Source organism: Cervus canadensis, chromosome 18 (genome assembly GCF_019320065.1).
Source record: "Cervus canadensis isolate Bull #8, Minnesota chromosome 18, ASM1932006v1, whole genome shotgun sequence".
Lineage (NCBI taxonomy): Eukaryota > Metazoa > Chordata > Mammalia > Artiodactyla > Cervidae > Cervus > Cervus canadensis.
Genome location: NC_057403.1, coordinates 8,892,121 through 8,906,441, shown reverse-complemented (window position 1 = coordinate 8,906,441; position 14,321 = coordinate 8,892,121). Strand labels below are relative to the sequence as shown.

Here is a 14,321-nt window from a genome sequence, read left to right as displayed (position 1 = left end):
TTTTTTAAAACCTTCTATCAACCTCTCATGAAATGCTTTCCGATCTTCCTCTCACCCCTGTTGTACTACCTGCACTTCTTCATAACTGACAGATTTTACTCTAAGTGTCTTCATAACCTCTGTTAATCAACCATGTAGTCTCAGGTCTGCCTCAGGGACAGCGGCGGTGCCCCCTGCCCGCCGTGTGGCCCTCTTGGGCTCGGGCTGCCACTGGGTCAGCACGGACCCTAGCTGCCTGTGGGAGAGTAAAGTCTGCAAGTCTCCCTTTGGATGAGATCAAAAGATCCCATTAACTGGGTAAACTCGGTCCTGGAAAGTTCAGTTCTCAGAAGAATGTATCCATCTATCTTCTGCTGACTTAGATGGACAAGGAGAAAGGCGGAGAAAGAGGGACATGGAGAAAGATGGACATGAAGAAAGGTGCTTCTCACAGAGGCGGAGCCATGGGGCAGTTGGTCCGTAACTTACACGCTGCAGGTGCTGTCTGGGCTGAGATTTGGCCCCTTGGGTAACTCGGGGTACAGAGAAGCAGCTCCTGAATATAGTGGGCAGTCTCTCACCCTTGGGTGCCCTTGACTCTGGGCTAGCGGCCTTGGCTGGAGCAGCGGCTGAGACAGGCCTTGCCGCTCACATCCCTCGAGCAGAGTTAGCTATCCAGCAGTCACGGTCCTGTGTCGCATTTCACTGTGCAGTTTAGTCAGGATTTGTGCTTACAGCTTTAGATGCTATCCCTTCCGAGTAGTCTCCCAGCCAGTGTGAATGGCTGAGAAACTGTCCCAAAGGCAGAGTTTAGAGTATGTGTCCAGTGGTTTTAACAGTTAGCTTTCAGGAACTGGTCTGGCTGCAAATCGGTAGTAAAGGGTCAGGGGAGGAGGGTACATACTGGAAGTTGATTCCCTTCAGTATCCTTGTGCAGGATGCTGAGAATACGTGATAAGAGGCATTTATCCAGCATGGACACAGTCCTTTAAATGATGTGGTGTTGTTTTTTTTTCTTTTTCTAGAACATATAATCCCCTGGTTATAGATCATGGGCATCTGATCTGCATCCAAAGATAGATTACACTGCTGAGCTTCAGACCCAAGCCTAGAATATCTTCCTAACCACTCAATTAAGCTTTGTCAAAAATATGACAACAAAGGGCTATTTAAAAAATGAGTTTTAGACAGTAGATACTGATCTCAGCCAAACTAAAATTTATTATCTATTAAAACATAATTCATTTCTTCCTAAATTACCCTCATTAGTCCCAAATGTAGCCAAGTTAAGATTAATTTGTTTATACATAAGTCTGGTTAATTGATAACATAGACTTGTAAAATTTGTCCAGTAAAGTGAGTGTCTTGATCACTAAAAATTGTACAAAGTATACCCCAAATGAAAAACACTTAAAAAATATTTATTTATTCAATTTTGGCTATGCTGGGTCTGTGTTGCTGCTCAGACTTTATTTGCAGCAAGCAGGGGCTACTGTTTGCTGAGGTGCCCTGGCTTCTCACTGCGGTGGCTTCTCTTTTGCAGAGCACGGACTCTAGGGCGCACGGGCTTCAGTAGTCCTGGCTTCTAGGCTTTAGAGCACAGGCTCAGTAGTTGGGTCACAGGGGCTTAGTTGCTCCACAGCATGTGGGATCTTCCCAGATCAGGGATCAAACCCACGTCTCCTGCATTGGTAGGAGGATTATTTACTGCTGAGCCTCCAGGAAAGCCCATGAGTTAATTATCTTGCTGACAAACTTTACAACAAATATACTTACTGACTTTGAGTAAACCTGGGTACCATAAAAATGTTGTGCTTAATACTGATGTGTCTAAATGACATGTCTCTATTAAATAACAAGCAAACAACAAACTTTAATGCCAGATGTTAATTTAATACTAAATGTTTCTTCGGTCATATGAATCCAAAATCCATTTAGCTTATATTTAGAAATGTTTAATTTGTAAGCACTTTTGAAAAAGGCAGTTAAATAGAGCTCACTCACAAATTAACCTGAGCAATACATATGTCCCAATAGAGATCTCATAGTTTCATCTGAAAACTTAGTCATAAAACAGGCATTGCAATGCAAAACTCACCAGCTTAGAGATATCTGAGGACTTCCCTGATGGTCCAGTAGCTAAGACTCCATGCTTCCAATGCAGGGGGCCCATGTTCCATTCCTGGATGGGAGCCTAAATCCCACTTTCCACAACTAAGAGTCATTGCAGCCAAATAAATAATAAATAAGTATTTATTTTTTAAAAAATACCTAAATAACAGGTGGAATAGCTAAATTTACAGACTTGAGTTTTAACAGGGTTAGACTTAGAACATAGGAGAAAAATCCCCAAATTTAGAAGAATGTAGATTGTCAAATCCTGTGAGCAGCACTCAGACAGTAAAATTTCTTCCTTCTCACATACCACCTACCCTGTCTCCTGCGCTAGGAACAAGATCCTCTCTGTGTCTCTAAACATCTATACCATATCTCTATGGCAGCCTGTGCTAACTGAAAAAAATAAAGATAGGACACTCGTGAGGATTACAAGCAGAGGGGGAGAGGGTGCCGCCCAGAGTAATTAGTGGGCTATAGTTTTATAATAAAAGGAGAAGTGGGGAGGGGGAGAGTGTCCTTATCTGTCTCTTCTTCTTCCTCTTCTTGAGTTGTTGTTCAGTTGCTCAAGTTGTGTCAGACTCTTTGTGACCCCATGGACTGCAGCACACCAGGCTTCCCTGTCCTCCACCATCTCCCGGAGTTTGCTCAAACTCATGTCCATTGAGTCAGTGATGCCATCCAAACATCTCATCCTCTGTCTCCCCCTTCTCCTCCTGCCTTCAATCTTTCCCATCATCGGGGGCTTTTCTAATGAGTCACTTCTTTGCATCAGGTGGCCAAAATATTGGAGCTTCAGCTTCAGTCCTTTCAATGAATATTTCAGGTTGATCTGCTTTAGGATTGACTGATTTGATATTGCAGTCCTAGGGACTCTCAAGAGTCTTCTCCAACACCATCACTCAAAAGCATCCATTCTTCAACGTTCAGCCTTCTTTATGGCCCAACTCTCACATCCATACGTGACTACTGGATAAACCATAGCTTTGACTAGATGGACCTTTGTGGGCAAAGTAATGTCTGTGCTTTTTAATATGCTTTCTAGGTTGGTCATAGTTTTTCTTCCAAGGAGCAAGTGTCTTTTAATTTCATGGCTGCAGTCACCATCTGCAGTGATTTTGGAGCCTAAGAAATTAAAATTTCTCACTGTTTCCATTGTTTCCCCATCTATTTGCCATGAAGCGATGGGACTGGATGCCATGATCTTAGTTTTTTGAATGTTGAATTTTAAGCCAGCTTTTTTGCTCTCCTCTTCCACTTCAGTTCCTCTTCACTTTCTGCCATAAGGGTGGTGTCATCTGCATATCTGAGGTTATTGATATTTCTCCCAGCAATCTTGATTCCAGCTTGTGCTTCATCCAACCCAGCATTTTGCATGATGTACTCTGAAAATTCATGGGGTTGCAAAGAGTCAGACACAACTGAGCGACTGAATTGAATTGAACTGAACTCTGAAGCTAAGTTAAATAAGCAGAGTGACAATATATAGCCTTGACGTACTCCTTTGTACTCCTTTCCCAATTTGGAACCAGTCCATTGTTCCATGTTTGGTTCTAACTGTTGCTTCTTGACCTGCATACAGCTTTCTCGGGAAGCAGGTAAGCTGGTCTGGTATTCCCATCGCTTTAAGAATTTTCCAAAATTTGTTGTGATCCACACAGTAAAAGGCTTTAGCGTAGTCAGTGACGCAGAAGTAGATGTTTTTCTGACATTCTCTTGCTTTTTGGATGTTAACAATTTGATCTCTGGTTCCTCTGCCTTTTCTAAATCCAGCTTGAATGTCTGGAAGTTCTTGGTTCGTGTACTGTTGAAGCCTAGCATGGAGAATTTTGAGCATTACTTTGCTAGCATTAACACTATGAAAAGGCAAAAAAATATGACCCTGAAAGATGAACTCCCCAGGTTGGTAGATGCCCATTGTGCTACTGGAGGAGAGCAGAGAAATAGCTCCAGAAAGAATGAAGAGGCTGAGCCAAAGCAAAAACAACACCCAGTTATGGATGTCTCTGGGGGTGGAAGTAAAGTCCAATGCTGTAAAGAATAGTATTGTGTAGGAACCTGGAATGTTAGGTCCATGAATCAAGGTAAATTGGAAGTGGTCAAATAGGAGATGGCAAGAGTGAACATCAACATTCTAGGAATCAGTGATCTAAAGTGGACCAGAATGGGTGAATTTAATTCAGATGACCATCATATTTACTACTGTGGGCAAGAATCCCTTAGAAGAAATGGAGTAGCCATCATAGTCAACAAAAGAGTCTGAAATGCAGTACTTGGATGCAATCTCAAAAACAACAGAATGATCTCTGTTCGTTTCCAAGGCAAACCATTCAATATCACAGTAATCCAACCACTAATGCCAAAGAAGCTGAACAGTTCTAAGAAGACCTACAGACTTCATAGAACTAACACCAAAGAAAGATGTCCTTTTCATCATAGGGAACTGGAATGCCAAAGTAGGAAGTCAAGAGATACCTGGAGTAACAGGCAAGTTTGGCCTTGCAGTACAGAATGAAGCAGAGCAAAGCTAACATTTTGTTAAGAGAACACACTGGTCATAGCAAACACCTGTCAACTACAAAGTGGCATTTACCAAGAGCATTGCCAGTGACTGAACAACAAAGGCATTTGCCATCTGCCTCTGTGGAGACTGAACCCCATGCTGCTATAGCTGCTGACCTTCAACGTCTGTGGAGTGAGGCACTCCATGCTCCAGGGAATCTGGTGAGACAGGTCTTTAGATAGTTGGATTTTTTATTTTTATTTTTTAATGTTTTTAGGAACAGATTTTATGGTCTCAATCGTTGCATCTCCTCCTGTCTAAAGAAACACTAAATCCCTTCATGGTGATATCATAACCTCATGACTAACAAAAAACCTTTTGTACAATAAATGCTTCATGTTATCAAACTTCCCGTTCACCAAAACCTTCTATATTGACCTTCCCCACTGCCGCTTTGAAGCAGTCTCTCAGAGCTATCTGAGATGCCGCCTCCCGGGCTACAGTCCTCATTTTGCCCTCAATTTGTTTGGTGCCATCCTAAAATGTTCTCTCTAAAAAACCAAAGGTTTTAGAAATTATCACTGATATCTATGCTCTCCAATCTTAAAAATGCTAATATAAAAGTCAATTCTTGGCAGTCAAGGTGTCCTCCCGGGGGAGGCAGCATGGCTCAAGCATTCGTGAACAGCAACATCCAGTCTGGGAAGGTGGTTGTGTTCATCAAGCCCACCTGCCCCTACAGCAGAAGGACTCAGGAGCTCCTCAGCCAACTGCCCTTCAAACAAGGGCATTTGGAATTTGTCAATATCACAGCCAACGGCGACACCAATGAGATTCAAGATTACTTGCAACAGCTCACAGGAGCCAGAACGGTACCTCAGGTCTTCATCGGTGAAGAGTGCATAGGTGGATGCAATGATCTAGTAAATATGCATGAGAGAGGGGAACTGTTGACACGGCTAAAGCAAACTGGAGCTCTGCAATAATTACAGAGCAGATCCAGGCTGATATCCCCCTTGAGGACTGGGTGGCACTGCCGATAATGCCGACAGTTCCTGGAGGATGGACCTGGGGCAACTTTAACCCAGCTACAGCAACTATTTACTTAAAATTCTGAAATATGTTAACCTCAATAAAAAGGGAGGGGCATTTTGGGAGGCCAAAAACAGCTTCTTTTGACTCAATATTAAAAACGGACCAACTTGCCAAAAAAAAAACCCAGTCAATTCTTGGTTGCTTAAGGAAAGTAGGAAGTGTGTTTTCGGTAAAGAAGGTATGGGGAACAGAATTGCATTTTGTGAAGGGAAAAGGAAGTAAGCCTGACTTACAGGTGGCTTTTAGGGTGGAAGAACAAAGTAATGAGTACAGAAAGTGATAAGGTTTGTGAAAAGTGAACCATGAGGAGAGAGTTTTGTACATGGTTTAAAATAAGTGTAAAATAAATTTAATTATGTTTGCCTTTTTTAAAAAGTAAAACTTATTTAGCTTTGAATTTCACTTTTCTGTCTGTTGCAAAACTTGAATTTAGCTTCTTTGTCTCTTAAGATGACACCTTTTCTTCAGATGGTGAACTGCATTTGATAATAGATTTGAGTTTCTTTATCTCTTAAATTTGGGCTTAGAGTACAGAATGATGCAGGGCAAGGGCTAATAGAGTTTTGCCAAGAGAACGCACTGGTCATAGCAAACACCCTCTTCCAACAACATAAGAGAAGACTCTACACATGGACATCACCAGATGGTCCACACCAAAATCAGATTGATTATATTCTTTGCAGCCAAAGATTGAGAAGCTATATACAGTTAGCAAAAACCAGACCAGGAGCTGACTGTGGCTCAGATCATGAACTCCTTATTGCCAAATTCAGACTTAAATTGAAGAAAGTAGGGAAAATCACTACACCATTCAGGTATGACCTAAATCAAATCCCTTATGATTATATAGTGGAAGTGAGAAATAGATTTAAGAGACTAGATCTGATAGAGTGCCTGATGAACTATGGACTATGATGAACTACGGAGGTTCATGACATTGTACAGGAGACAGGGATTAACACAATCCCAATGGAAAAAAAAATGCAAAAAAGCAAAGTGGCTGTCTGAGGAGAACTTACAAATAGAAGGGAAGCGAAAAGCAAAGGAGAAAAGGAAAGATATTCCCATCTGAATGCAGAGTTCCAAAGAATAGCAAGAAGAGATAAGAAAGCCTTCCTCAGCGATCAGTGCAAAGAAATAGAGGAAAACGACAGAATGGGAAAGACTAGAGACCTCTTCAAGAAAATTAGATACCAAGGGAACATTTCATGCAAAGATGGGCACAATGAAGGACAGAAATGGCAGGGACCTAACAGAAGCAGAAGATATTGAGAAGAGGTGGCAAGAATACACAGAAGAACTGTACAAAAAAGATCTTCACGACCCAGATAATCACGATGGTGTGATCACTCACCTAGAGCCAGACATCCTGGAATGTGAAGTCAAGTAGGTCTTAGGAAGCATCACTACAAACCAAGCTAGTGGAGGTGATGGAATTCCAGCTGAGCTATTTCAAATCCTGAAAGATGATGCTGTGAAAGTGCTACACTCAATACGCCAGCAAATTTGGAAAACTCAGCAGCGGCCACAGGACTGGAAAAGGTCAGTTTTCATCCCAATCCCTAAGAAAGGCAATCCCAAAGAATGCTAAAACTACCGCACAATTGTACTCATCTCACACACTAGTAAAGAAATGCTCAAAATTCTCCAAGCCAGGCTTCTGCAATACGTGAACCGTGAACTTCCAGATTTTCAAGCTGGTTTTAGAAAAGGCAGAGGAACCGAGATCAAATTGCCAACATCCCCTGGATCATCGAAAAAGCAAGAGAGTTCCAGAAAAACATCTGTTTCTGCTTTATTGACTATGCCAAAGCCTTTGACTGTGTGGATCACAATAAACTGTGGAAAATTCTTAAAGAGATGGGCATACCAGACCACCTGACCTGCTTCTTGAGAAACCTGTATGCAGGTCAGGAAGCAACAGTTAGAACTGGACATGGAACAACAGACTGGTTCCAAATAGGAAAAGGAGTATGTCAAGGCTGTATATTGTCACCCTGCTTATTTAACTTTTATGCAGAGTACATCATGAGAAACACTGGGCTGGAGGAAGCACAAGCAGGAATAAGATTGCCGGGAGAAATATCAGTAACCTGAGATGTGCAGATGACACCACCCTTATGGCAGAAAGTGAAAAGGAACTAAAGAGCCTCTTGATGAAAGTGAAAGAGGAGAGTGAAAAAGTTGGCTTAAAGCTCAATATTCAGAAAACTAAGATCATGGCATCCGGTCCCATGACTTCATGGGAACTAGATGGGGAAACAGTGGAAACAGTGGCTGACTTTATTTTGGGGGGCTCCAAAATCACTGCAGATGTGCCGGAGCTGGCACAAGAGATCCCACCCATGACAAGGTCATGAGGGAGTAAACCTGACAGGCAAGGCGGATCAGGTTTTCAGGGATTCTGAAAAGCTGCCCCCGGCGCTCACCTTAAAGATGATATCTGTCTTTCTGATGCTTGCTTCAATAGACTACTCCCTAATTTCTGTGACACAGGCCGAAGGCCTTTCCCGATCTCTTCCCAAATAAGAATCAATTTAGAACTTTAATCAGTAAGTTTTCCGGGTGGTGGTATTTTATGAGATTATCCAGGGTGAAAGGAGTGTTTTAATTTAAACTCCTTTACTGGTATTTTAGTTTGTTTGGCAAATGCATTTATGCCCTTGGTACTAATATGCATGACTGCTCATAATACCCTAATCATAAAACAACATAAAGAACCTGATCATATAAAGGCCCTAAAAGACATAGAGCCCTTCGAGGGGTGAGGAAGCTCTATTAGAAAACATAAGAAAAATTATTCTAAAGGTGGTTATTGGGTTAACATTTGCATACTGTGTTTTTGCTCTTAATATGCTAAGGTTGTGTTATAGAAACCATTGTTACTATAGTTAAAGATCTAGAGAAATAAGAACTTAGCCCTAGTGTGGTAACAATGAGATGGTTGTTAATTGTCAGCCAGGAGTGCTAGGCAGAAGCTGCCTCACCGAAGCTGCAGAGTCTGTGTGGGGTAAACTTCTTAGATAAATGCAACTGACAACTTCTGCAGAAGGATTAATTTTTGTGTTAACAAGGTTATACTTCTACTCTGTACTGTTGCCCTATGAGACTGCTACGTTTCAGTTAAGGTCACCATAGAAACAGAAAATAGGTTTACATTCACCTGACTTGCATAAAATGTTAATAGGCCCCAAAGCCAGAAGATAATGGACAAGACCCTCACAAACAAAGAAGTATGCAGAAAACACCCTGGTTTCGTGAAGAACAAGCTGATGTAATGTTAAACTATCTTCCCCTTAGAAATGTATTAATTTAGGGTATAAAAGCCACGGTAAAAAATAAAGCATTGCCAGACTCTGCCAGCCTCTGCGGCACCCCCCCATCTGGTCACTCTCTCTCTCTCTCTTTCTCTTCTCTCTCTCCCTCGCAGACTTGGCCCTATCAAGGCTGGTCTCATGTGTCTTCTCTCCTTCTCTCGCCGTCACCGTTCATCCTGAGGGTACCTCCTGGATCCTGCCGAGGCTGGACCCTGGCACAGATGGTGACTGCAGCCATGAAATTAAACGACGCTTACTCCTTGGAAGAAAAGTTATGACCAATCTAGAAAGCATATTAAAAAGCAGAGACATTACTTTGCCAGCAAAGGTCCATCTTGTCAAGGCTATGGTCTTTCCAGTGGTCATGTATGGATATGAGAGTTGGACTGTGACGAAAGCTGAGCACCAAAGAATTGATGCTTTTGAACTGTGTTGTTGGAGAAGACTCTTGAGAGTCCCTTGGACTGCAAGAATATCCAACCAGTCCATCCTAATGGAGATCAGTCCTGGGTGTTCATTGGAGGGACTGATGCTGAAGCTGAAACTCCAATACTTTGGCCACCTCATGCCAAGAGTTGACTCATTGGAAAATACCCTGATGCTGGGAAGGATTGGGGGCAGGAGGAGAAGGGAACGACAGAGGATGAGATGGCTGGATGGAATCACCAACTCGATGGACATGAGTTTGAGTAATCTCCGGGAGTTGGTGATGGACAGGGAGGCCTGGCATGCTGTGATTCATGGGGTCACAAAGAGTCGGATACGACTGAGCGACTGAACTGAACTGAATGTTTTATTCATAATATATCATAAGTCCTATGCTTTAATAAAATTTTTATCATTATTCAATAACTCTGAATGGATCATGTTTCTTCCAGCAGTTTTTTGTGTCTCCTCAGTACTTCATAACAGAAATTAGCAATGCACCAAAAGCTCTCCAGTTTGAAACAAACTGTGAGAATTTCTTTACATAATGAAATCAAGAAATAGACAATTTTGGGATTATATACCAATATCTTCAGTTATTCTCTCCAACTCTGCCCATTAGTTCAGTTCAGTCACTCAGTCATGCCCTTCCATCTGCGACCGTATGGACTGCAGCACACCAGGCTTCCCTGTCCATCACCGAGTCTTAAAGCTTGCTCAAACTCATATTCATCTAGTCAGTGATGGCATCCAACCATCTATCTCATCGCCTGTTGTCCCATTCTCCTGCCTTCAGTCTTTCCCTGCATCAGGGTCTTTTCCAATGAGTCAACTCTTCTCATGAGGTGGCCAAAGTATTGGAGTTTCAGCTTCAGCATCAATCTTTCCAATGAATATTCAGGACTGACTTCCTTTAGGATGGACTGGTTTGATCTCCTTCCAGTCCAAGGGGCTCTCAAGAGTCTTCTCCAACATCACAGTTCGAAGTATCATTTCTTCAGTGCTCAGCTTTCTTCATGGTCCAACTCTCACATCCATACATGACTACTGGAAAAACCATAGCTTTAACTAGATGGACCTTTGTTGACAAAGTAATGTCTCTGCTTTTTAATATGCTGTCTAGATTGGTCATAGCTTTTCTTCCAAGGAGCAAGCATCTTAATTTCATGGCTGCAGTCACCATCTGCAGTGATTTTCAAGCCCAGGAAAATGAAGTCTCTCACTGTTTCCATTGTTTCCCCATCTATCTCCCATGAAGTGATGAGACCAGATGCCATGATGTTTGTTTTTTGAATGTTGAGTTTTAAGTCAGCTTTTTCACTCTCCTCTTTCACATTCATCAAGAGACTGTTTAGTTCTTCACTTTTTGCCATAAGGGTGGTGGTATCTGTGTATCTGAGGTTATTGATATTTCTTCCAGCAATCTTGTTTCTAGCTTGTGCTTCATCCAGTCCAGTATTTCGCATGATGTACTCTGCATATATGTTAAACAAGCAGAGTGACAATATATAGCCTTGACAGACTCCTTTCCCACTTTTTTTTTTTCCTTTCCCACTTTTGAACCAGTCTGTGGTTCCATGTCTGGTTGCTTCTTGACACATATACAGTGTTGCTTATTGACACATATACAGGTTTTTCAGGAGGCAGATACGGTTGATCTGGTATTCCCATCTCTAAGAATTTTCCACAATTTGTTGTGATCCACAAAGCAAAGACTTTAGTCAATGAATCAGAAGTAGATGTTTTTCTGGAATTATCTTGCTTTTTCAATCATCTAAGGGATGTTGGCAATTTGATCTCTGGCTCCTCTGCCTTTTTTAAAACCAGCTTGAACATCTGAAAGTTCTTGGTTCACGTACTGTTGAAGCTGAGCTTGGAGAATTTTGAGCATTACTTTGCTAATCTGTGTGATGAGTGCAGTTGTGTGGTAGTTTAAACATTCTTTGGCATCGCATTGTGTTGTAGTTTAAACATTCTTTGGCATTGTTACAGCCTCTGCCCCACTAAAACCTTCCCCCTGTTTTGGATGTGTAGCATATTATAGGGGCACCATATGATATTTCCTGATGTCTTCTTTTGTGCCCAAATAAAACTAATAGTATGTTCCTGATTTATATGAAGTGAAAATAGGAATAATAAACATACAATAATTAGGAAAAAAAAAAACTTCAGAAATAAGGTTAAAAGTGATACCTCTTTTTGAGCTTGGAGCATTCTGAAATTATTATTATTTTTATTATTGGCTGAATAGTTGTGGCTCTTGGGTTTAGTAGCTCCACAGCATGTGGGAATATCCTGGACCTGGGATCGGTCCCTCTTGTTCTGCATTGGGAGGCAGATTCCCTACCAGTCAACCACAAGAGAAGCCCCAGAAACAATTTAGAATGCACATTTTATGATGGCAATTTTTTTGTTTGATAAACTAGAAATTTCACATATTCAGTCCCCAACTTATTTGTTCTTGTTACTTTCCAGTCACCCACTGGAAGAAGATGGAACCAAGTTTGGTTTGGATGTTGAGACAGAGGAAGCCATGTGCTAAAGTGTTTTGAAAACATTTGTTAACTGTGAATCTTTCTAGTCAGAGCAGGGTAGACTTCCACACTGTTGGAAAGAAAAGCTTGACGAACATGGAATGGTGACTCAATGTTAAGATGATTACTGGATGGCAAGGAGGGGAGGGTTCCTGTTCTAGTGAACTACTAGCTGGTATCAAAGGAAGGGGGCCTTAGTCTTTTTCTCGGCCTGCCCAGAGAGGCAGCACAGGAAGCTGTTGTTTTTAAATTCTAAAGGAATCAGTAAATAGTCAAACATAGAAAAACCACAGTGAGCGCTCGCTTCGGCAGCACATATACTAAAATTGGAATGATACAGAGAAGATTAGCATGGCCCCTGCTCAAGGATGAAATGCAAATTTGTGAAGCGTTCCATATTTTTATCCATGAACCTATGGACACCTTATCTTTGACAAAGGAGGCAAGGATATACAATGGAAAAAAGACAACCTCTTTAACAAGTGGTGCTGGGAAAACTGGTCAACCACTTGTAAAAGACTGAACTAGAACACTTTCTTTTTTTTTTTTGATTGATGAACTTTAATGGTGGTGGTTTTTTGTTTGTTTGTTTTTTTTTTTTTTTTTATTAGTTGGAGGCTAATTACTTCACAACATTTCAGTGGGTTTTTGTCATACATTGATATGAATCAGCCATAGATTTACACGTATTCCCCATCCCGATCCCCCTCCCACCTCCCTCTCCACCCGATTCCTCTGGGTCTTCCCAGTGCACCAGGCCGAGCACTTGTCTCATGCATCCCACCTGGGCTGGTGATCTGTTTCACACATAGATAGTATACATGCTGTTCTTTTGAACATTCCCACCCTCACCTTCTCCCACAGAGTTCAAAAGTCTGTTCTGTATTTCTGTGTCTCTTTTTCTGTTTTGCATATAGGGTTATCGTTACCATCTTTCTAAATTCCATATATATGTGTTTGTATGCTGTAATGTTCTTTATCTTTCTGGCTTACTTCACTCTGTATAATGGGCTCCAGTTTCATCCATCTCATTAGGACTGATTCAAATGAATTCTTTTTGACGGCTGAGTAATATTCCATGGTGTATATGTACCACAGCTTCCTTATCCATTCATCTGCTGATGGGCATCTAGGTTGCTTCCATGTCCTGGCTATTATAAACAGTGCTGCGATGAACATTGGGGTGCACGTGTCTCTTTCAGATCTGGTTTCCTCAGTGTGTATGCCCAGAATGGGATTGCTGGGTCATATGGCAGTTCTATTTCCAGTTTTTTAAGGAATCTCCACACTGTTCTTCATAGTGGCTGTACTAGTTTGCATTCCCACAACAGTGTAAGAGGGTTCCTTTTCTCCACACCCTCTCCAGCATTTATTGCTTGTAGACTTTTGGATAGCAGCCATCTAGAACACTTCTAACACCATACACAAAAAAACTCAAAATGGATTAAAGATCTAAATGTAAGACCAGAAACTTAAAACTCCTAGAGGAGAACATAGGCAAAACACTCTCCAACATAAATCACAGCAAGATCCTCTATGACCCACCTCCCAGAATATTGGAAATAAAAGAAAAATAAACAAATGGGACCTAATGAAACTTAAAAGCTTTTGCACAACAAAGGAAACTATAAGTAAGGTGAAAAGACAGCCCTCAGATTGGGAGAAAATAATAGCAAATGAAGCAACAGACAAAGGATTAATCTCAAAAATATACAAGCAACTCCTGCAGCTCAATTCCAGAAAAATAAATGACCCAATCAAAAAATGGGCCAAAGAACTAAACAGACATTTCTCCAAAGAAGACATACAGATGGCTAACAAACACATGAAAAGATGCTCAACATCACTCATTATCAGAGAAATGCAAATCAAAACCACAATGAGGTACCATTACACGCCAGTCAGGATGGCTGCTATCCAAAAGTCTACAAGCAATAAATGCTGGAGAGGGTGTGGAGAAAAGGGAACCCTCTTACACTGTTGGTGGGAATGCAAACTAGTACAGCACTATGGAAAACAGTGTGGAGATTTCTTAAAAAACTGGAAATAGAACTGCCATATGACCAGCAATCCCACTCCTGGGCATACACATTGAGGAAACCAGATCTGAAAGAGACACGTGCACCCCAATGTTCATCGCAGCACTGTTTATAATAGCCAGGACATGGAAGCAACCTAGATGCCCATCAGCAGATGAATGGATAAGGAAGCTGTGGTACATATACACCATGGAATATTACTCAGCCATTAAAAAGAATTCATTTGAATCAGTTCTAATGAGATGGATGAAACTGGAGCCCTTATACAGAGTGAAGTAAGCCAGAAAGATAAAGACCATTACAGTAAACACAT

The 14,321-nt window shown here is 41.4% G+C and overlaps 1 protein-coding gene and 1 non-coding gene across 2 annotated transcripts; both read left to right on the top strand.

Annotated features, from left to right (window-relative positions):
- Nucleotides 1-5,262: 5,262 nt before the first annotated feature.
- On the top strand, nucleotides 5,263-5,604 carry LOC122420694 (glutaredoxin-1-like). The gene has a single exon (XM_043436091.1). It carries the CDS (start codon nucleotides 5,263-5,265, stop codon nucleotides 5,581-5,583), a length of 321 nt encoding a protein of 106 aa, XP_043292026.1. The 3' UTR covers nucleotides 5,584-5,604.
- A 6,661-nt stretch (nucleotides 5,605-12,265) lies between these two features.
- LOC122421770 lies at nucleotides 12,266-12,372 on the top strand. The gene has a single exon (XR_006263587.1). It is a non-coding gene; the product is annotated as a U6 spliceosomal RNA (small nuclear RNA).
- Nucleotides 12,373-14,321: the final 1,949 nt, after the last annotated feature.

Bases quoted from the DNA above. Each gene is read 5' to 3' on its own strand.
- LOC122420694 (XM_043436091.1), top strand. From the start codon at position 5,263: ATGGCTCAAGCATTCGTGAACAGCAACATCCAGTCTGGGAAGGTGGTT.